The sequence below is a fragment of the Poecilia latipinna genome, unplaced genomic scaffold (genome assembly GCF_001443285.1).
Source record: "Poecilia latipinna isolate Pla-1442-1.1 unplaced genomic scaffold, P_latipinna-1.0 Scaffold956, whole genome shotgun sequence".
Lineage (NCBI taxonomy): Eukaryota > Metazoa > Chordata > Actinopteri > Cyprinodontiformes > Poeciliidae > Poecilia > Poecilia latipinna.
In genome coordinates, this window is record NW_015113572.1 from 188,406 (window position 1) to 211,139 (window position 22,734).

Sequence of the window (22,734 nt, forward strand, 5' to 3'; positions counted from 1 at the left end):
AAATATGGTGAACTTTTAAACAAAAAAAAGTTGCAGTGAATACGATTGACTCAAGATAAACGCTTGAGTGAATTTGAAAAAAAAAAAAAAATCTCCACACTAAAATCTTCAGGTTTTTTTGTTTTTGTTTGTTTTTTCAACAATTAAATTATATAAGCTAAAATAACTTGAAATAATAATAAAAAATTAGCTTTATAAAAAACCTATCCAAACTAGCCTATTCCTGTGTAAGTTGCGGTATAAATACTGACAAGTTGGACTTAATGAGCACAAAAAAGGTTAACCTTCATTTTAGGCAAAATTAGTTTTTACCTTGAGAACCGAAGCAGGGGACAAATTAGCTCCAACTGCTGAAGTCTATTAGCAGATTTTTTTTTTCTCCTGTAATTACTCTGATGTATCAAGTCTTTATCCCTTAAGGGGGACACATTTGCTTCCTTTTCCCACAGCGTCTCCTGGCTACCTGCTAACAGCTGAAATGGTTAAGAAGATTTGGCAGCTCAGCAGCAACTAGCCAGCCGGTGAGGGAGGAACCGGCCCCCGGGGGCCAGAGGCAGGCAGCTCACTTGCCCAGGATTAAGTGGGATCGAGAGAGATTACAGCCCTCTCTCTCTCTCTCTCACGTTCCCCCCTGTTGCTCGATGAAAGCGTAGGACTCTGTCCTCTCTCAGGGGAATATAATTTCTCAAACTCATTTATAGTTTCCTCTTCGATTGGAGGACGGGGTGGAAGAGGACTCGGATACCTCAGGTGTAAGGTAAGACATGATGTCGGTTAGTTGAAGAAGGAAGAGTCGGATGAAGGCCGCAGTGCAGTACTAGTTACCCCTTTACTAGCTCCACCTACTTCACAACACTTTACTGACAGATCCATCATCCTATGTGAGCTGCAGTGTTCAGGACAGTCGGAGCTGTTGAAGCAGTAACATCTTCCTAAAGTTGATTCTTCCTTGGAGTTGTGGATGCCTATTGTGCAAATCTGGTTTGTTTTCTCGTGATTTCTGATGAACTCTGGTGTTTTGTTCATCAGAGATTATCAACCGTTTCCACATCCCTGATGTCATAAAGCGCGCCATTAACATTTGACCCTATTCATACTGGCAGAGCTGGGACTGCATGTTCCACTGCTGGCCTGCACCATGGATTGGTCCCTTTTTTAAAGTAGACAAACTTACATGTTTTTTTAAATATTCTAAATCTGCCACCTTGTAAAATTAACTTAATTCTGTATTGTACTGTAAGCCTAAAATGGACTTTATATGGTAGTGATGCTATCAAGGCCACCAGTGGAGGGGACTGTGTGGTGCCATTTTGAAGCCACACTAATAAACTGGTTTGCATCAGTAAGGAGTAATATTATCTTGTATGAGTCGTCCACGCTAGCATTTACCAAATTAACAAATTATAATTTTTTTTTATGTTTGCTTAGATATTAAAGTACTATTTCCAAACTGGTGACTGCTTAGGGTTTGTTATAAGTTATCATATTGTTCATCTCTAGCAAATTATTTATGCCAAATTCAATATTTGTTGCAAACCTCTGTTTTGTTTTTAATTGATTTGAGCTGCAGTCATGTGGAGTCCCTCAAGGCTCTGCCTTTGGGCCACTTTGTCAAGTATGACGTCTCTGACCGGATGACACTCAAGTTTATATGTCTGTGTCTCCACATGACCAAAGTTCCATGCAATCACTGAGTACATGTTGTCTTTATGTAATAAGTTACTGGGTCTATATGGCCTTCAGATTTATGCCGTAATTATTCTGTGCCCCAAAATTTCCCTTTGAAGGTTCTGTTTTATTCCCAGGCAGATTGAGTGAGCTTTAGCTTAGCTGTAACACAATATAGAATCAAGAATTATGATCTGGATTTCTCAATTATAGGTAGTTAGGCTTGAATCTGGGCTAACAAGTTTTGGGGGGAAAAAAGCCTTAAAAAAGTGTTCAAAAGACATGTCTAAATAATGATTGACCAAAATCATAATATTACTCAGGATTCAATCACATATGTTGTTCCTCAAGACTCTGTTCTGGAGACCTTTTCTTATAAATACTGTATGACTTAAAACTGCAGGGAATGTTCAAAACCTTTCTTGTATTTATTTATTTTTATTTATTTATTTTTTTGCTATTTTAAATGTAATTATTCTAACAATAACTTTGGCATTAGGTTATTTCAATTTCATTTCCATTTCGCATATCTTTCTTTCAGAGCTACAACACATTATAAACTGTAAATGGGACAATTTTCACGGTGCACTATAATGCGATGTCATGTCCCACATCCATTTTTTTAAAGGAATAGCTTAACACACATTATGTCTAAACATTTTATTATTTTTAAAACAAAGAGGCTGACCATATATCATAAAAGTTAAATAACACGGATGAAAGAAGCTCTCTGACTCACATCCATTAATCCCCAGGTTTACCGTCCGTCCTGGTGATCAGCTAACAGGTGGTCGGGGGTCCAGGGATCATGAGGCAGGCGGTGGAGGCTCAGGTTGTAACTCCGCCCTTTGAGCTCGGAGAGCAAGGTGAAGCAGAGTCCTGGCCTGCAGGTTTAATCTGTTGTGCGGCTTTGCGGTCTGATGTGACGGTTTCCCCGCTGCAGGCCTGCGGCAGATCCTGTCGGACGTGGTTGAGGAAGTGAGACGCTGTGTTGGTCAGGACGTTGACGGAGCAGAGGTCCTCCACGGCCTGCTGACCGCGTCCTGGCTCCAGTCGCTGATTAAGGTTGGAAAACAGACATTTCTGTGTTTACCTTTTCAATTGGCAAAAGTTTTCTTGCAATCTTTTGGGCTATTTTTATGCTATTCCCAGGTGTACGAATGTCTTCAAAGGTATCTGACGGACTGCCCGGCTCCAGCTCTGGATTTTGCTTCAGGACTCTCACTTCAGGTTTGTTATGCAGTCATTTTAGGACAGTCGGTGTGTTTTTTTTTTTCTCGTGTTGAACATATATTCTGTTTGGGTGTAGTTGTTGATGGACATCAGATCGCTCCCATACTGCTCTGATGAAGCCAAAGAGTTGTACCGTCTCCTCCGACAGCCGCACATGCAGGTGAGAAACCAGCTGCTTGCTGCTTTATTCAAATTTGTTGTTAGGATGTGGACATTTAAAAATGACAAAAAAAAAAAAAAAAAGATAACAGATGTTTTCAACAGTCCTTGTAGTTTTTAGCCACATTATTTAAATAAAATAAATAAATAAATAATTGATAGCTCAATAGCTCTCAAATTTAATTTGGTTGCTTCTTTTTTTTCCAACAACTTTTTTCCATTAGAAAAAAACGCCTTCAGCAGAACTTGCTATATTATATGTTTACCGTGAAATGCCCATTTTCTTCCACTAGTAGCTCATAAAAATATGATATATTTAGCAAGTTTTGACTTGAAAATCTGGTCTATGAAGTTCACTGTGTATCGAAACAATGTTGAAGTTTGGTGGCCTCAGTGGAAAAGTGCTAGACTCATTCCTGTCAACAAATATCAACTGACAAATATTTAAGTTGCTTCAGCTATTGATTGGAAAGCAACTCCATTAATAAATATGCTTCTTTCATAATTTAAGTTAGTATAAAATTTTAATAACAATAGTCTTTAAAAGTCTAGAATTATTGGGCCAGACTTGGAGAATCCCAGATAATGATGGCAATAATTTTCCGTGATAAAATCTTGAAAATGTTTAGGATTTTATTTATTTATTTATTTATTTGTCGTTCAGGCTCTTCTCTCGGCTCATGACACTGTGGCCCAGAAGGATTACGAGCCGGTGCTGCCGCCGATGCCGGACGAGCTGCCGGACGAAGAGGAGGCCACTCGAATTGTCTGCCTCGTCAAGAACAAGCAGCCTCTGGTGAGCTGCTCATTTAAAAGTGACTGCTCTGAAAGGTTTTCTGTTTCAGATTCCTTTAAAATCCAATCAGTTGAATTAAGACAACTTTAAAACATAAGATTAGCATTTATTTGGACTATTCTGTAGTTTTTAGCCTGACTCTATTATGATAAATATACTAAACTAATACAACAATTTAATAAAAATATTTTATTATGTATATTTATTATGTTTTGGAGATCTGAATCCTTAGTCAGTCCACATTTAAATCTAATTTTCAGCATTATATTGCATTTAGATGGTATGAAAAGATTGTATGAAAGATTTTGTTGGTTCAAAGATTTAATGAAGTCTTTGATTAGTTTCCTAAATAATCTTAACTAAATTTCTATGAGAGAAAACAAGTTTGGTTTATTGGGAAAATACAAAACTAGAAAAACCCGGCATATTTTCAGTGACTGTGTTGTGTCACAGCTTTGCGGGCTCAGTGGTTCCTCCCATGCTTGTGCAAGAAGAAGGTGCCAATCAGGGACAGGAAGCACCTGGAGCGTTCACAGCAACGAGACATTTGGAGGGCAAAGCCCCGTTCCAGAATGCCTGCGGCATTTCTCGTGTTGCGAGGTCCGACGGACCTGCTGCTGCCCGGCAGAGCTGCCATGCCGCCAGGCGGCGGTCCGTCCGCACCTGCTCACCTGCACGCCTCGACACGAAGTGAGCTATCACAAGCAGACGATTCACTGCAGCGTCTGTTACACTGATCTGGAGCAAAAGTTGAACCAGTCGGCGCCGTCTGTCTACAACCCAGTTGGGTTTGGTAAGAAAAGACGCTTTCGGAAACGACGCCTTGAAAACTCGTCATTGCTCCGCCTTCATCAATCATCCATCCATCTGTTCATTGCCATACGGATTAATATTTTGTCTGTTTTCTCTGGGGATCGCCCTGCTAAAGAGTCGGGACCGTTCACCTGTGCTCCATATCCTCCCTGTCTTGGCGTACCATGCTACCTCAACAAAGGCACCTACCTTCATCCAGACTTGCCTCAGAAGCTTCGTGCCCAAAGCCCTTGCGTCCGCACAGCTCCACCGAGCCCCATGCAGCCTCGCCGGGTGCTGGAGGAGTCACCCGTGGAGACGTCCAATCAGGAGAGCCTGGACAAGTTGAGGACGACTGTACAACAAGCAGCTAGCTCAATGGAAAGCAGCAGTAAAGACATCAGAGTCCTGGGAGAGAGGATGGTAGCTGCAACGGATCGCATGACTGAGTCGGTGCAGTCTTTGGTCCTCCTCACTCAGGTGGTGGACCGGCTACAAACACTCCTCACGACCACCAGGACCGATATAAAGATTTCACACCCAGAGCAGTCCAGATGTTCCTCCTCGTCCAGCGGCAGCTCTCTGGATGCTCCCTCCACCTCAAAGGGCCCCTCTCCCATCGCCGCAAATCATCAAGGACCCCTGCTCACCGCCGTCAAAACAAGAAAACGTAGCCCCGGCGATCCGGATGTGTCCAGAGGTTTACTTACAAATGGTGAACTAGAACTGATGAAGACGGCCAACAATGTGAAGGGATATCACACCAGCCAGAAAAGGAAGAAGAAGAAGAAGAAGAGGAAGAAACCCACCTGAGTGACGATGAAGGGGTTCCAAACAGTGAGCATATTCTTTTGGATCACTATGCCTCCAATCATTTTTCCACGCTTCATTTGAAAATTAAAAGAATTTCCTCTCCTTTTGTGCCCTTGTTTCATTCTTGTCTTTACAAATTCATCCACTTCCTTCTGTCCCTTCATGACCTTCAGCAGACCTCATCAGCATCCCAGTCACGTCGTTTGTTCAACCTCCACGCTTAACAATGTGTTCTGCTTTTCTGTTTCAGGGAGCGACTATAAAGAGAAATAACATCACAGGAGAGATTTTCGTGGCTCGTATAATTCACGGAGGGCTGGCCGATCGAAGTGGTGAGACACTTTATGGTGAATAGTGGAGTGAGGGCAAAATGACAACATAAACACCGTGGAGTGACAAAGAAAATGGCATACTGTCATCCAAAGATCTATCTATTCATCTCTGACTCCATCCTGTAATGACTCAACAAATACTTCAACTATTCCGAAAGAGTCCGAGTCTCTGAAACGTTTTTTTCTTAAACATTTGCCCCTTGAATTGCTCCTCAAAGGCTATTTATTTTAGTAAATAAACTGGCTTTCATGTTATGCAGATGAGCATCGCATTTATTTTTGCAAAGAAACTTCAAACCAATTTACTAAACTTTCGTGTTTTGGTTATGTTTTAAGAAAAAGCAACCAAATAACTTAAAAAAAAAGAAATTCAACCAAATCCTCAGGTTTAGTTTGAATTTGTTTCTCTGTATGCAGGCCTGCTTCATGCAGGAGACAGGATTATCGAGGTGAACGGGTTTCCTGTGGACGGAATGGAGCCTGAGCAAGTCATCCAAGTCGTGGTGGGTTGATTAAGAGTAGAAATTAAATCGGTTATTTCCGTCGTTTAATACCCTTCATGCTTACTGCAAGATGTTGCAGTCTTAACTGGATAAAGAGGGCATAATAAAGTTATTGTTTGTTTAATTACATCCAATCAGCAAGCTCGGCCACATGGCACCATCATGTTTAAGGTCATTCCCATCACAGAGAGGCCGATCCACAACCAGACCATGGTGAGTCTCCCACCACACTTCTGTCATTTCTTTGCTTTAGACATAAAACTGCCTAAAAAAAAAACAAAACGAGTGTAAATCGTTGCTCAGTTCTACGTCCGGGCCATGACCGACTACAGCCCTCAGCAGGACTCAACCATCCCCTGCGCCGACGCCGGGATGAGCTTCAAGAAAGGCGACATCTTGGAGATTGTGGACCAGACCGACGCCCTCTGGTGGCAAGCCAAGAAGCTGCCCTGCAGCTCGGCCTGTGCCGGACTCATCCCTTCCACTAGCCTGCTCAAACGGTGAGTCTGAACCCAACTCTCCTGCATCTTCTGCATGAAGGTGTTTTAGGTCAGTGTGGAGGAGAGGGATGTCCTACTTCGAATAAGGTGTATTTTCATCCTGAGCTCTTTGGGAGATCTGATTTTCCTTTAAAACTCTCCCACAGTCCTAGGAGGAAGGGAAACAGGCTCAGTCCTAGTGGGATTGCACTCAGTTTCTTAAAGAGACAGATTCCCAATTTCAAGGTGCACAATATCTAAACTTTTCAGGTAAAAAAAAAAGAGGTGATCCTGGTATTATTCTTTGGGGTACTTTACCAAAAATCTGTCAGCTAAATCCAGTCTTAGAAATAAAGTACACTATACGATCCGTTAGCTTGTACACCTTTAGCAACGTTAGAACTGTTTCTCATCTGGAATGTTGTGCTTTATATGTGCAAGACTTTTTTTTTCTTTAGTAAACTGATTACATTTGCATCTTGGAAATATAAAGAACTTTCCCCTGAACTGTGCTCCTGTTGCAGGAAGCAGAGGGAGTTCTGGTGGTCCCAGCCGTACCAACCACACGTCTGCATGCAAATCTGTGAGTGACCTGCTCTTGACTTTGCTGTTGCTATCCATATACTCACAGATTGATTTTATCTGTTTCACTCCATGTTTCCTGCAGTGAGCACCGTCGACGAAGGTAAACAGAAGTTACGTTCAGATTTCTGCTGAATTATTTTCTCCAAAAATCCTTCCACATCTTTATTTTTCTTCACAGAGGAGGATTTGATGGCCATTGATGAGAGATGTGTTGAAGCAGGTAAGATATAGTTCAGATGAACTATCACTTTTTTTTTTTTTTGCTTCTTTTGTATTCAATTTTCTGTGTGTGTTTTTGGGTCAAAACAGATGAGGAGGCATTTGAATCTGGTAGGTAAGTCTTTGATAAATTTGTTTTGGAGCCTGAAGTCGACGACTCGATGCGTTTTCCTGCCCTTCATGGAAAACTTTTTGTTTTTCCTTTTCCAAACCTTTGTGATTCCTGATGCGCAAAACATCAGAGGAGCTCAGAGAAGGTGAGGAAACTGATGGTTTCCTGAATCTTTGAATTAATTTGAGAGAAGGAAAGTTTAATAGATTTCAGCCTCTGTAGATGTATCATGTTTACAGTCATAATTTCTCCATCCATTAGGTTTTCACTTAATCAATAAGTTTGCTAAATGTTCCTTCTCTGCTCTTTTTCTCCCCATCAGAGGAGGATGACTTCAGCAGCAACATTGAAGGAGTTTACTTGGGTAACTACTGACCTCAAAGCAATTATTTATTAGAGTGGACATTTAATATTTAAAGGTGCTTTTTACATAATTTGTATGAATTCCATGAGAGAAATCAAAAGTCAATGAGTGTATTATTGTCCTTAGGAGGCAACATAAGTTTTATAAATTTTACAAATTTTATATGCAGACCTGCAGAAAATTATAATTATCTTAAGATTTGCTAGGAAAGCCTTTTATTATATCAGTTAACTGCTTAAAGCAACTTCTCTGTTTTTGTTGCTGTTTGGTACATCTTGGCATCTCCATTCCTTGAAACTTAGTGACGCCCCCTGCTCTGACGTGATGCTTACATGACGAAAACACATGAAAGTGCCACGTATAATTAACACGTGAACTTCAACAGCGCGTAAAATACGTGTTCACTGCGCCTTCTGTTAAGGTACAAAAAGCATCTGCAAGGTTTAGCCTCTGACATCCTTTGTGTTTGACCGTCAGCGGGGTTCAGGCGCAGCATCCGTCTGTGTCGCCGGCGTTCCCAGAGCACAACTCAGCCTTCCGCCCACATCCGCTGTCCCAGCAGCTGCAGCAGCGTCCTAAATAACCCTTACGAGGAGGTGGTCCGCTACCAGCGCCACCCAGAGGACACGCATCGCGTCATTGCCCTCATAGGTACAGAAATAAAACTTTGGTTTGATGTCTGTACAATCCGGAGAAGTATGCAGTTTGATTTCAGAATATCACGGGTCTGGATGAAAAAAGACTTTGTCTTGTTGTTCCTCAGGTTCATCTGGTGTCGGTGTGAATGAACTCCGACGGCGCTTGATCGAGATGAACCCAAACGTCTTCCAGGGAGCTATACCTCGTACGTGTAAAGCCTTCAGAGTCACAAAAATATTATGAATCATTGTTGTTTTAGCCAGTTTAAGTCATACATTTAGTTTTTCCTCTTTCACTAGACACGACAAGAAGTCCAAGAGGGTACGAGGAATCCGGGCGAGAATATTACTTCACCAGCCGAGAGATTTTTGATCATATGGTCTACAATAATCGGTAAAGCTGCTATCTGTCACATGCTTTTCGCTTTCAAATAAATTGTGATGTTGTAATTTAACGCTGTTATTTTTTGATAGGTTTCTGGAGTTTGGCGAGTACAAAGGTAACCTTTACGGAACCAGCATTGATGCTGTGAAAGACGTCTTAAACAGCGGAAAGATCTGCATCGTCGACATAGAGCCAAACGTAAGCCTCGCCATGCGCCCGCTTTAAGGACAGAACTGATGATGCAGAGTAAAACAAAAGCACTTTGCCTTATTCTTTAGGTTGTTCAGGCAGTGAGGACTCATGAGCTGAGAGCTTACGTTGTCTACGTGAAGCCCCCGCCTCTGGAGCGCCTCAGGGAGACGAGACAGGACTCGTACATCACCACCAACTACTATGTCAACCGTCCATTCACAGTATGCTCTCTGATGGCTGGGTTTAACTGTTTACATCTAGTTTCTCTTAGTGACAGACAGTAGTAGGTGTAAGATGATGTCACTGGGGAACCAGCACTAGGTCTTAGAGGGTCAACTTCAAAATTGATCTGAAATGAAGTTTTGAAAGATGAGACCAAAGTAGAGATGTTTGACCGACATCAAAAATCAGCATCAGCACAAAGATTTCATGCAAACTGTCAAACACGATGACAGAAAATGACTACCAAGAGTTATTTCTGCTGTTGTGTGTTTGGTGGTTTTAGCGCTCAGATTATCATGAGGTGAACCCCAAGGAATTGTACTGGAGCCACTTCTTTTCCACCTTGGATTCATTTATATAATACAATTCAAACTTTTTGCAATTTCTTTAAATCCTTAATTTTTAATTTTTTTTTTTATCTAAAAACAGTTATCATCCCAATGTATTCTCTATATCATTCAAAAACTATATATTTTCCTATGTGGCTATTGCAAAACTCAGTGTATGCTGGGCTTAAAAGCTGAACAACACGGTGTTTAAGTAGGTCAGACAAAAAAGTAAGCTAAAGATTTGAGTATCAATTTTTTTATTGTTTTTTTATGGACATTGTTGGTCATTGACCCACAAAACTCCCCAAAGGCTGAAATCCAACCTGACTTTGATTTTCAACAGGATGAAGACTTCCACGAGATGGAGGAGTCAGCCCGGAAGATCGAGGCCCAGTACTGGCAGTTCTTTGATCAGGTGATCGTCAACGATGAGCTGCAGGACTCCTGCGTCCAGCTGCTGACAGCCGTCAGGAAGGCACAGGATGAACCACAGTGGGTCCCCGCCTGCTGGATCCGACCCACGGCCGAATCATGAGAGAGAGAGGGATTAGAGCACTCTTCGCCGGGAAGATACAAATGTTGAAATGTAAAATCCTTGCCTGGATGTTTGGGGGGAAGCAAGCCAGGAAATATGTAAATCCTTTGATCTGTATGTATATGTGTGGAAAGCTTGTTCTGGTCTTTAAATCTCTTTAAATCCCAGAGGAGGACACAAAGCCCCAAGAAATCCCATAAACTGTCACAATTTCTTTCTTTTTTTTAACTCTGCTCAACTTAGCATTTTATTTAGATGTGCTTTGTGTACTGGATTGGAAGGTGTTTAGATTAAAATAAATCCGTTTTGTACTTTGCATGCAGCTCCATTTTCAAAAAAGAAAAAAAAACACAAAAAACTGATTTAAGATCAGATATGTACTCACAAACTTGAATTTTTTTTTTTCTGAATGTTTACAGTATAGAAATAAAATATTTTTGTGTTTGCTCTCGTTTTTGTGTGTGTTTCATGACAAAAATCTTAAATAGAAGGTGAATAATTAACTGGGTTCATGTCACTTTGAAAGGACAGTAGTAGGTATGTTTCAGGCTGCCATTTTATTGCACAACCAAGTAACGAAATACACGTAAATTGTTAAAAATGCCATATATGTCAAATGCGACTTAGAAATTTACTTCGTAATTTAATAAAGCAACGTAAAACCGTTTTCAAAATAAAATGTTTTATAACTGCAACTTGAGAAAAAGAGTTAAATATGTAAATACTTTTGTGACTGGTTAAAGTGTATTTGTATCGGTGAAGAAATGTATTAACTTAGACACTTTGTTGTGCGTTTCTTATTTGAACTTTTTTAATGTATGCTTTTATTTTTCAAATTATACGTACTACTTCCTAGCAGTTCGTAACATCCGGTTAAGTAAGGTATCTCGGTGAGTGTAAACAGCACAGCGGTAACTCGGTTTTTAACCGTCTTGGTGTTGAAAAAGTCTGGTTACATTGATGAGAATGTGACCAGAAATTCATTTCGCTGAAGGGTTTTAGGTGAAAAGACCGAGAATGGACGGGGGAGATGGTAAAGTAAGTACTTATCTATATACAAGATGAATAACGGTTCTTTTGTCGAAATGTTCTCACGTCTCAATGTCTGTAAGATACAGAATGAAATTATGCAGTTTATTCAGAATAAAATGATATATTTGGCAAAATGTATCGTTTTGCATTTTATTCAGTATCATAGCACAAGGAGCCACCCATGTATCCTTGTATCCAGGCACACACTCCATCCATTTTCTTTGCTGTTTTTTTTTTTTTTTTTTTTTAAATCTATAACTTATTGTATTTTTTGTTACTTTGCAGAATATAAGGTTTAGGGAGCTGCCGCCTCTCCCTAAGGTAAGTGAACTCACTTATTTGTTAGGGTTTCATTATTATTACCGTCTATAGAAAGTCTGAGCTGATTTAAATACAGGGACGTGGAGTGGGATAACATAAGGGACTAACTCTAAAGCTACGGTTCCGTAGGATTCAATAAAGTCCATAAAACTTTAAAGTTAATATTTTTATAATTGGACCTTGAAATACAGTTTAACTAGTAATAACGTAGGACAATTTTAATTTAGTTGCTTTTTAATTTATCCGTTTCTTTTTAAAAGTGCTGACAGTGTCTATTAAGGGAGGATGTTGGAGTTCTGGTAGAGTTCATAAATTATTTATTTCAGTCGATTTTTATTTTAAACTATGTAGACAAAAAAAACGAGTTTAAATACATCTTTAATGTGGAAGTTGTTTTGGCATTATCATTAATAATTTAAATATTTTATAGTCCTATGTTGCTTTACCTGAGGTAAAGCAACATAGGACTATAAAATCTTTATGGGTACAATTAATTTATTTGAATTAATTGTACCCATAAAAGGCAGTGGGTGGAGCTAAGACTGCAGGTTATCCAATCAGATGCTGGGGACTATTGAGAACCTGAGTGCAGGAAATCTTAAATGGTTAAATATAGAAATAATTCTATTGATATCAAGTATTAATTAATGATGTTGATATTAAATTCTGTATTTAATGAATTATTGACACATCCATATAATTGCAGATCTCTGTCAGATATCATTTAATTTTTTTTACGAATACCAGATAAACGAAAAGTTGTTGAAGCATCTTATTTATTGGATCGTGGCAGGTCTGGGGCTTGATATTTATTTATCACATCACAATTTGCATGTTCACAACCAGAATAAAATGCAAAAAGGTGAGAACTCAGCTTTAAAAATGTGTATTTATTGATATAGAACAAAGCCAAAAAAAGAAGAAATCCTGCAAAAACTCTTTAAAAGTTGCTGTTTTCCCAAACAACAAAGCGCTGCAGTGCCGTCAATAAAAACAAACCAAATCCCACCAAAGGTCGCTTCTCCATCCTCACAAACAGCTACTTTTATGATGCTCCAAGTCTTTTGTAAAAGGTTTAAATCGTTTGACCTCTGCTCCCAAACTAATCCTCCGTCTTGGCAGATTTAGCTCAGGATTTATCTGTCAGGATATCATGTGTGGCTTCGCTTTGCTCTGAGTTGCATTCTTGACCGAAATGGCCAGAAAAACCACGGTAAGGTTTTTGTTATCTCAGCTGTTTGTTTCAGGCTTAGCTGCGTCCAGGAAGTTCTGCTATACGAGTATAAAAACCACATCGGATCAGATGTTATGTAAACGTCCGGGATTAAACGAACTACTTATCATGTAGTTGCTCTGTTCAGTAAGAGTTTCTTATTTGGAGCAGGGTTTTAACTGTTATTGTGTTTTAAATACTTTGTTTGAGGGGGAAAAAGGACAACGTTCTGGTACAAGTAGAACTAATGTCCTGGTCAGTTTGCTGGTTTTAGTTTCAGAAGTACTATTTGACAGAAACAGTAACTGATACGTTTGCGAAAAACGTGTGAAGCTCTTTAAAAGGTAAACTATTTCTGGAATATTTTGAGGATTTGGCAAAACTCCTCCAATTCTTTTGTGCAGGTTCATGTGTATGAAAACACATGATTTTTTTTTCTTTTTAAACAATGATATTTTTTAAAAAAGTAGACAATAAATGTGGTGGAAGATATTGTTTTTTTTTTTTTCTTGTAGACGTGGATAAACGTCCTTAAAAGTCTGAACTCTCTTTAAGGCCCGCTTTGTTTGATTATGAGTAATATTACATTGGTAGAAAATGACTAAATAATTAGAGATAATTATTTTTATGCTTGTTTTTTTGTCTCCATAGCGAGGGCAGCGAGCCCTTCCCACCATGTCCAGGTAGGAAAACTTCTCCTCTTTAACAACTTCTTTGCTAAAAATGAGAATAATAATAAAACTCTCTTTTTTTGTTGTTGTTCCATAAAAGCCAAGACACAGCAGGTGGGTCCAAATTTTTTTCAGAATCCACAATGTCGATTTATTTCCGTTTCTAAATTCAAATGAAAAACGTCGACAGATTTTCCAGCCCCGAAACGAAAAAAGAAGAAGCCAAGAAAAGACGCAAATGGAGAAGGAGACGTGGAAGGTAAGGAGATGAGGAGGAGCCAAAAGAAACGGCGTTCTTTGTTTGAATAATTGTGTTTCCTCAGATCAGGAAATGGAGATGGGAGGGCTCGGCAGCCGGAGGGCGTCTGAGGTCGGAGATCACCTGACACTCGAAGCCACAACAGATGCTCCAACGCAGAGGAAACGGAAGAAGAAGAAAGCCACGTCCACAGGTGGAAACCACTCCGCTTTTCTTTTATGTTTTTCAAAAGTACGCTGGCGGTTTTAAGCTTATCCGTCTCGACTCAGATCTGGAAGACAACCAAGCCGACCTGGTCAACGGAGACACCGGAGATCAGACCACCGACGGGGAAGAAGTGGTGAAGAAAACCAAAAAGAAAAAGTAAGAAAAAAAACAAAGAAACATAACGAAATTATAGTTAAGAAGACAACAACAAAAAAGGTGTTTCTCATGTTCAGGAAGTCGAAGGTGGCAGACTCGCCGCTTCCCGACGAGTTTTGCGTCGAAGAGGACGACATCATCAACGACAGCTGCTCGCCGATCCCCCAGCAGGCCCTGTTCTCAGCGCCGCAGGGCCAGAGCCAGCCGGTCGGGAAGCTGTTTGTAGAGAGAACCAGTGAGTTCATTACACCGACAGTTATCTAAAGGAAAGCAATGAACTTAACTTCACAGGTTATATGAAGAGTCAAATAAAACTAGTAGTTAATGACATTATAAGTAATAGATTATGTTTTAGAAATATATCATATATATATATGATTAAAACTATACTAGATACTCCATTAAATCTACAATAGAGATTAAATTGAAGTTTATTCAATAAACTTGTTTTTTTATGCTAAAGGAAGGCCTGCTTCTGTGTTCCACCTATTTTAACTTTTTACTGCCTGAATTTATGTATAAAAATAACAAAAAAGTTATTCTTTTTTTCTAATGTTCCTCTATTCTCCTCTGCGTTCACAAATACTAGGACCAGGTTCAGGGACAAAAATGAAACTACGGACATTTTATTACGAGAATAAAGTTGTGCCACATTAAGGTGAAATAATACGAGATTAAAGTCATAATAAAAACAGAAAAAAGACGTTATCCTTGTGACATTTTTAATTTTCCTAATTAAAAAAAAAATCTCAGCCTGACCTGAACCTGTGTCGTACACTAGGACAGCAAATGGAGAAAGAAATAGATTCAATAGTTTTTTTTTCTAAACGAATCGAGAATCTTTAGCTTCCGACCAAAAAAACACTTTACAGGTCAAATCAGAGATGTCTCTGTGGAAAGGTTGATGGCTTTGAGATTTAATTTTTTTTTCTTTTTATTACGGTCATGTTGATACGCAGAGCGGTTCCAGGCCGCCGAGCGTTCTGACTGGAGGACGACGGCCGAGCAGATGGACGGCGTGGCCGAGCTGCAGCACATGCCGCCGCTCTGGACCACCAGAGACGTTTCTGTCCGAGTGCATGAAGGCTTCAGGTGAGGGGGGAAACCTGAGAACTCGGCCTTCACCTCTCCTGTATTCTCCTCAATGTTTCTCCTCCATTTTTTTTTGTTATTTTTTTGTTAGGGTGTTTGGTCTGTTCTGTCACGGCTTCCTGGCCGGCTACGCCGTGTGGAACGTGGTGGTGGTCTACATGCTGGCCGGCCAACACCTCACCGCTCTACGCAACTTGCTGGAGCAGTACCACGGCCTGGCCTACCCCTCACAGGCCCTGCTCTACATGCTGCTGGCCATCTGCACCGTGGCCTCCTTTGACAGGTTGAACCAGGAGAAATCCCTTTCAAAATAAAAGCCTACACTTTACAAAAAGCCACGAGTCACTTAAGAAAATATCTTTATCATAAAAGTGCATTTATTCCGAAGATATGAGGTTTCTTGCTGTGCTGACTGTATTTATACAGAAAAATACAGGAATGTTCCTTTTTTAGAGGAATAAAAATAAAATATTTGGAAATAATTTTTCAAAACCTTCTCAATTCCTTTTTTTTCTTATCTTTTTATTTGAAAAAACCAACTTCACTTTACGGTCATATCTCATGAAACATGTTTTTTTTTTTTTTTTTACCTTTCTTAGTTTTCTGAAGTCTTATGATTTTTGGGACTCATAAATGTCTTTGTTTTTACTAGAAATTTTCTGAGATTAATCTCAAAATTTCAGAATTTTTTCAGCAGAAATTCACTCCTCCTGTTTTCTGTCTACAATGGTCCTGATTCGCCGTCGTACAAGCATGAACCACATGTTTTGATCAGATCAGGAACAATCTATCTGATGTACACCAAAATATGAACCTACTCCTCAGAATTAATGATTTATTTTTTGTTTTTGCCTTTCTGTTGTCAGGGTGAACCTGGCTAAAGGTCCGGTGGCTCTGCGGCAGTTCATCACTCTGGATCCAGTGGCTCTGGCTTCGTTCTGTAAATCCACATCCGTTCAGAGATTATTGATCCCTGTTGTTTCTGTTTGCTTTAATCCCACACTCTGTGTTTTTTTTCCCCACTCAGTGTATTTCTCTGCTTTGATTCTTTCTCTGAGTCAGCAGATGACCAGTGATCGGATCAACCTCTATGCGTCCTCCAACACAACGATATGGTGGGATGACGCAGATAATCCTGACGTTACGAAGCAAAACGTAAAGCCAGGATTACATTCCTTGGTTTCATCTGTTCCTGCTGCAGGCCTCAGGGGTCGGAGCACCAGATCCTCCACCCGTGGGTGACCATCAACCTGGTGGTGGCTCTGCTGGTGGGCTTGGCGTGGATCTTTATTGCCACCAGGCCGGAGACGGACTACACCGAGGGTGAGAAAGACAGATGACGCTTGCAAACTGTTAGAATTCCATTGAAATCCACTGTGAAATCACAGATTATGTTGTGTTTTCTGTTTTCTTTAGGTTATCTGAGGGCGATGGAGGTTGAGCCGGCAAGGCCAGAGGACAAATCAGAAATTACCAGCTGAAAAAAAAAAAATAGGAGCAACTGTTAATCTCTTCTGCTGCAGCTTTGTTGACATCTCTGATTGTATTAGAGATTATTATTTTTTGTATTTTCAAATGTGCTTGTCTCTTAAAATATAGAGTTTAAAGTAATCCAACGATGACTCTTCTTTATGTCTGATAAAATATGACATTTATTAAATGAAAATCCACTGAACAGATGTCCAGATGCATTTTCTGGGATCATTGAAATAAAAACAACTAATAACATTTTTTAAAATTATTATTACTATTTATTTACTCACTATAAGAAAAAAAGCTCTATCATAGTGAAAACAGACAAAAATTACAATATTTAAAGATTTATATATATATATATATATATATATATATATATATATATATATATATATATATATATATATATAAACTGAGGGGGTTAGGTCAAGTATATTGCGACTTTATTTTCGTAATATTATGATTTCATTCTAGTTATTTTATTTTATTTGTGTCGCCCTAATACGCCATCGTATTGGGATCAAATACTCATTTCACTCCAAGATATCAAGATATTAAAACACGTTTTTAAATTGAAATATTTTAATTTGTACAAATAAAATTATGAGTTTTCGATTATTTTTATTAAGATAAAAGTATAATTAGTAAAAAGTAAATTGAAAAAAAATTGTTCAAATGTCAAGATAAAAAAAAACACGTAAACTTCCATAAATCCATCGATTACTTTGGTCTTCTTGCCGTGGCTAGGCAGCGTAGTCGCACACAGATATGCAATGTTGACGTGGTAATTGACAACATTTGGACGCAAACTTCCACAGATATACGAATAGAACGTAACAGCGCGGTCATGTTGGACTTTGCCATTTTCGCTGTCACGTTTGTCATCATTTTGGTCGGAGCTGTTCTCTATTTGTACCCGGTAAGCCCCAGATAGGTCAAAGTTAGTTAGCATTTAGCAGGCTGCTATCCTTAGGGCAGGCTGCAAACACAAAACACTCGATTTTGAAACATCTACAGATTTTTGCAAATTGCGATGGCTAATGTGTAACAGTTTTACAAATCCAGATATCGTGTAATGTTATCTCATAATCGGCATTCATTTTATTCAACTCGCTACAAATTTAGTGCATAAAGCCACAGTTTTATGAGTTATGGTTTGCGCAAAAAAGGTGAAACACGCGTAGATATGAACATTTTCAAACTTGAAAGTGTATAATTTATTAGCCGATTTTTTAGAAAGCACAAATATCTGTTCGTATGATAAATTGTTTGTCTTAAAAAGCTTGGACTCCCTTAAACGGGAATTAATAGGCTTAAAATGGACAACATTCAAATGGAAATCGCCATGATGTGTTCACTTGATTCTTATAAACATGTTTTTAGTCTTCCAGAAGGGCCTCTGGTGTCCCTGGTCTGTACCCCACAGATGAGAAGTAAGTTATATTTAGTTTTGTACATATTAGTAATTAGTGTTCTACTTAAACAAGTTGAAAAGTGTATTTTTGTCTTTTCCATTTTGCTAATTTGCTACATAATCATATGACACAATGAGACATGGACAACTACTTAACTGTATGAAAGGGTGCATTTAAATGTATGTTTACTTATTTATCAAGTTGACAATTCTGAAGGGAGCTGCATAAACAGAAAAATGTTCTATCTTTGTTGTTTTGCTTCTTCTTTCCAATCTTTAGGGATGGAAACTTGCAGGATATCATCAACCAAGGCAGTCTGCATGAGTTCCTTGTTAACCTGCATCAGGAATTTGGATCAGTGGCGTCGTTCTGGTTCGGCGGGCGGCCGGTGGTCAGCCTGGGCTCTGTGAACCAGCTCAAGCAGCATATCAACCCCAATCACACCAGTAAGGACGTCACACTCAAACTGAGAATCTTTTGTCCATGTGAATACCTAAACTCTTCACATTTTTCTGATTTACAGCCGACTCCTTTGAGACCATGTTGAAGTCATTGCTCGGATACCCCCCGGGGATGGGAGGTGGGCCCAGTGAGTCAGTGGTTAGGAAGAAATTATATGAGGGGGCCATCAATAACAGCCTGAAGAACAACTTCCCAGTCATGCTCAAGGTTCGTCTGGATCACTTTAAACGAGGCTCGCCTCAAGTCAAAAGAGACCCACTGATCAGGAAGTTTTGTCTAGGTGGTGGAGGAACTTGTGGGAAAGTGGAAGTCGTTCCCGGAGGCTCAGCACATCCCGCTGTGTGCCCACCTGCTGGGTTTGGCCCTGAAGACCGTCACCCAGTTGGGTCTGGGCGAGCGCTTCAAAGATGACGCCGAAATCATCTCCTTCCGCAAGAACCACGACGCGGTGAGAATCTGTTGGATTTGTTTTTTCTTTTTTTAAGCTGGCATCAAAATTACTTAAGTGTTTGTTCTGATTCTGCCAGATCTGGTCTGAAATTGGGAAGGGCTACATGGACGGCTCCATGGAGAAGAGCTCCAGTAGAAAAGCTCATTATGAGAAGGGTGAGTTCAATCATTGAACTTTGTTGGAATCTACTTTCAATCTGTGATGCTGTTTTGACAAAACTTTTGATTGACTCCTTGTACAAAAATCAGGAAGCCAACATCTTTGAATTCTCGATAAGTTTGGAGCTTCCTGATTGGTTTATTTATCCCCTTATTACTTTGGTTCTTCACCCACATTCCTGTTAACTTGAACAGAAAAATTAATTAAAACACACTGTTTGAGTGCTGTGACATTTGGCAGTCTTGCATTGTTGATAAAATTCACAAAAGAACTGAGCAAACAGCAACATGGTGTTTATAGTGGTTGCATTTTAGGAGCCATATTCTCCTAAAACGAGAGTTTATGTTTAAGAAAAATGTGAAAATGTATCAAAATTTAATCATCTTCTGGTAATTTTTGATGGGTTGAATCGAAATTCATCATGGAGAATCTCATTCACTTTATTGTCCATCCGTGTAAATGAGGTTTGGATACATCTAGTGACAGAGTTGGGAACTACAACTATGTATATTCTTTACTCATCTTCAAAACCAGGAGGAGGATTTAGACACAAGATTGGATCTGTTAATTTTTTTCTTAGTTCGCAGGATTTTACATTTTATTGTTGTTGTTTTGGATCTTTTTCTTTTTGTTTTAACCATAAATGATTTTTTTAAAAACCTTTGATCAGCTTTATCAGAGATGGAATCCATGCTGCTGTCAGTGGTGAAGGAGAGGAAGGCACAGAGGAAACAGACGGCGTTTGTGGATGCTCTTCTTCAGTCCAGTCTCACAGAACGACAGGTGGAGTCTTTGATAACTTTAGAAAAAACTTAAACTGATGGAGAACCTTATGAAATTATACTTTTTTTTTGTATTTCTGTGTTTTAGGTCATGGAGGACTGTATGGTCTTCACTCTGGCTGGATGCATCATCACTGCTAACTGTAAGCGAGGAGTTACCCTGAAAGTAAACTCTTAGCAGAAATGACTGCTTTGCCTCATAAAAAAGTATCCAAAATGAAAAATGCTGTTTCGGCAGTGTGCATCTGGGCGCTTCACTTCCTGTCCACTTCCAAAGAAGTCCAAGACAAACTCTACCAGGAGTTACAAGATGTTCTGGGTTCTGATCCTGTTTCCCTAGACAAGATTCCTCAGCTCAGGTGAGACCCGGTCCGATCCACTTTTAGTATCATCCTTCGTATGTAGGCTGCTTAAGAGAAGCAGCTGCTGAGTTTAATCTTGTCTCTCTTTGGGAAGATACTGCCAGCAGGTTCTCAATGAGACAGTAAGGACCGCCAAGCTGACCCCCGTAGCTGCTCGACTTCAGGCAGTGGAGGGCAAAGTCGATCAACATGTGATCCCTAAAGAGGTATCAACTCTGCTCAGGTGTCCAGCTTGTGGCCACAATAGGAGGAAGTAACAGTAACGTTTCATTTATACACTTTCAGACTTTGGTAATCTACGCCCTGGGAGTAGTCCTTCAGGATCCAGACACATGGAGCGCCCCCTACAGGTTCATCTTTAGTTATTGGAAGAACTAACTAATCTCTGATTCTTAATATGGAAAAACGAAGTACAACTTTGCTGCATCTAAGTGACCACCATGAGTCTTTACTAGCTGCGTTTCCATTACAAATGTGAAAAAAACGTTTCGTATTCAGCGAGTGTCGCCGCAACTACGTTTCCAGTAAATAAGAAACGCAGTTAAAATCACATGTGAATAAGTTTGCTCATGCGATAAGTCGTTTAAAAAACGTCGTCTTTGTCTTTTCTGCCAACACTAACATCCGGTTGTTGATCGTGTGATATGAAACTTTGTGATCACCCCCAAAAAAGTGGTATGTTTCCAACAGAAACACTGTTATGTTTGGCCTGGAATACCACGTGTGTGTGCCAACACAAGGCAGAAAGACATCAGTAATGATCTTAGAGAAACAACTCTTGATGCTTGTCAATCTGTTAGAAATTCAAGGATAATTTCCAAATTTGAAGTCTTATCATATTATAGCAGAGAAGAGTCCTAAGTGGAAATGTTTTAGGAAAGGTTCCATTTAGAAGTTTGTTCCTAACTGGGTCATCAACTGGAAGGTTTATCTCAAACATGGCAGCAAATCTACGGTAGTGGTTGAAGAAGATTCAAGGTGATTTAAACGTGAAATGCGGCGTTGCAGAAAAAGGAAGGTGTTTAATCCGCAACAAACAGAGGCAATATGGCAAAGAAGAGACAACTACTGAGAGTTCATGGGGTATACTTTATTTTTTCTGACTATTTGATGAACAAATGTTCATTGCCAGGTGTGCCTCAAGGAGTCTTACTCTGGCAAATTCTTTTTCAGAGGTGGTTCTATAAGCTGTTTGCTCAAAGTGTACTTGGTTTATTCCATTGGTAGTATCGACAAATTAGCCTCACTACTGGAGATAATATTGCGCAATTCAAACATTATTCTTATATTTATCAGGTTTGATCCAGATCGATTTGAGGAAGAATCTGCAAGGAAGAGTTTCTGCCTACTTGGCTTCTCAGGGAATCAAACGTGCCCAGAACTCAGGTAGTTTCACATTTTTATGACTAAGCTTTTGTCAGAAGATTGTGGTTTAATAATTGGTTAAATTTATTTTTTGTTAGGTTTGCTTACACTGTAGCTACAGTCCTGCTCAGCACGTTGGTGCGACAGCTGAAGCTTCACCAGCTGGAAGATCAAGTGGCAGAAGTCAAATCTGAGCTGGTGTCCACACCCAAGGACGAAACCTGGATCACCGTCAGCAATAGAAAAAGCTGAAAATAGTCTACAGTGCCCAACAACTAAAGCATCATGCTCTTAGAACACAATCAATTTGAGTGAGAATTTACCAGCAAAGTATTACAGATGGGGTTTAAAATGAAGCTCTTAATTGAGTCGGTGGTAAAGACCAGAGACTTTCAGGGCATTTCTAACCTGCAGCCAAATAAATTTCTACTTCATAAATGGGCAAGCTGTAAAGGCAAGAGTTTTATTTTTAAAGTAGCATACTGTAACAAACACTGCCATCTAGTGGCTTTCCAAAATTTGGTCGATCTGTTCATGAGCAAGAAATTATATCTTTATTAACGATTATGTAAAGCATCTGTGGAGAAGAAAAATAACTTTACTTTTTCAGCTCTTCCTGTTTCTGGATCCACAAAATGAGCCACTTTTTTTTTCTTTCTTTCTGTTTTTTTTTATTTTTTACTGTAATCATTTTACATCTTTTTTTAGTCGAAGAAATATGACTTTCCACCGTTGTCCTAATTTGTAACTATTTAATTTTGCCAAAATGAATACAAAATATTTTTTTAAATCAGTAGAAACTACCTGAAAAATTTTTTTAAACATGATTTATTTTTGGCAGATATTTATAATATTGGTAATCTTAATTTTCATCGCTGCTTTAGGCCAAACAGCATTTGGATATTTCATTTCACTTTTTAAGGTCTCTCGTTTAATAAACTTGAACAGGAAATAT

At 39.4% G+C, this 22,734-nt stretch overlaps 3 protein-coding genes across 5 annotated transcripts; all 3 read left to right on the forward strand.

Annotated features, from left to right (window-relative positions):
- Positions 1-181: 181 nt before the first annotated feature.
- mpp4b (MAGUK p55 scaffold protein 4b) lies at positions 182-10,690 on the forward strand. The gene is made up of 22 exons (XM_015049710.1): positions 182-757; positions 2,424-2,534; positions 2,612-2,733; positions 2,821-2,898; positions 2,978-3,061; positions 3,725-3,856; positions 5,712-5,793; positions 6,211-6,296; positions 6,435-6,509; positions 6,600-6,796; positions 7,300-7,358; positions 7,443-7,460; positions 7,539-7,580; positions 7,670-7,690; positions 7,822-7,836; positions 8,014-8,055; positions 8,533-8,706; positions 8,819-8,899; positions 8,994-9,087; positions 9,168-9,276; positions 9,357-9,491; positions 10,165-10,690. The coding sequence occupies exons 2-22, from the start codon at positions 2,477-2,479 to the stop codon at positions 10,354-10,356; spliced, it is 1,896 nt and encodes a 631-aa protein (XP_014905196.1). The 5' UTR covers positions 182-757; positions 2,424-2,476; the 3' UTR covers positions 10,357-10,690.
- Positions 10,691-11,203: 513 nt separating this feature from the next.
- On the forward strand, positions 11,204-16,917 carry LOC106958027 (transmembrane protein 237B-like). 3 transcript variants are annotated; one of them, XM_015049715.1, is made up of 14 exons: positions 11,205-11,394; positions 11,674-11,709; positions 13,574-13,605; positions 13,694-13,707; positions 13,784-13,852; positions 13,917-14,045; positions 14,122-14,215; positions 14,293-14,450; positions 15,175-15,307; positions 15,399-15,590; positions 16,174-16,247; positions 16,335-16,422; positions 16,509-16,630; positions 16,724-16,917. In XM_015049715.1, the coding sequence occupies exons 1-14, from the start codon at positions 11,374-11,376 to the stop codon at positions 16,786-16,788; spliced, it is 1,227 nt and encodes a 408-aa protein (XP_014905201.1). In that variant the 5' UTR covers positions 11,205-11,373; the 3' UTR covers positions 16,789-16,917. The 3 variants fall into 3 exon arrangements, with proteins under 3 accessions (XP_014905199.1, XP_014905201.1, XP_014905200.1); XM_015049713.1 differs by having other exon boundaries at positions 11,204-11,394; positions 16,174-16,422; XM_015049714.1 differs by lacking the exons at positions 11,205-11,394; positions 11,674-11,709 and adding an exon at positions 12,452-12,922 and having other exon boundaries at positions 16,174-16,422.
- Positions 16,918-17,432: 515 nt separating this feature from the next.
- cyp20a1 (cytochrome P450, family 20, subfamily A, polypeptide 1) lies at positions 17,433-22,731 on the forward strand. Its single transcript, XM_015049716.1, has 13 exons — positions 17,433-17,702; positions 18,167-18,216; positions 18,478-18,644; positions 18,722-18,867; positions 18,941-19,108; positions 19,188-19,266; positions 19,941-20,053; positions 20,141-20,195; positions 20,291-20,411; positions 20,509-20,620; positions 20,700-20,764; positions 21,711-21,800; positions 21,878-22,731. Exons 1-13 carry the CDS (start codon positions 17,631-17,633, stop codon positions 22,029-22,031), a joined length of 1,392 nt encoding a protein of 463 aa, XP_014905202.1. The 5' UTR covers positions 17,433-17,630; the 3' UTR covers positions 22,032-22,731.
- The last annotated feature ends 3 nt before the right edge of the window (positions 22,732-22,734 follow it).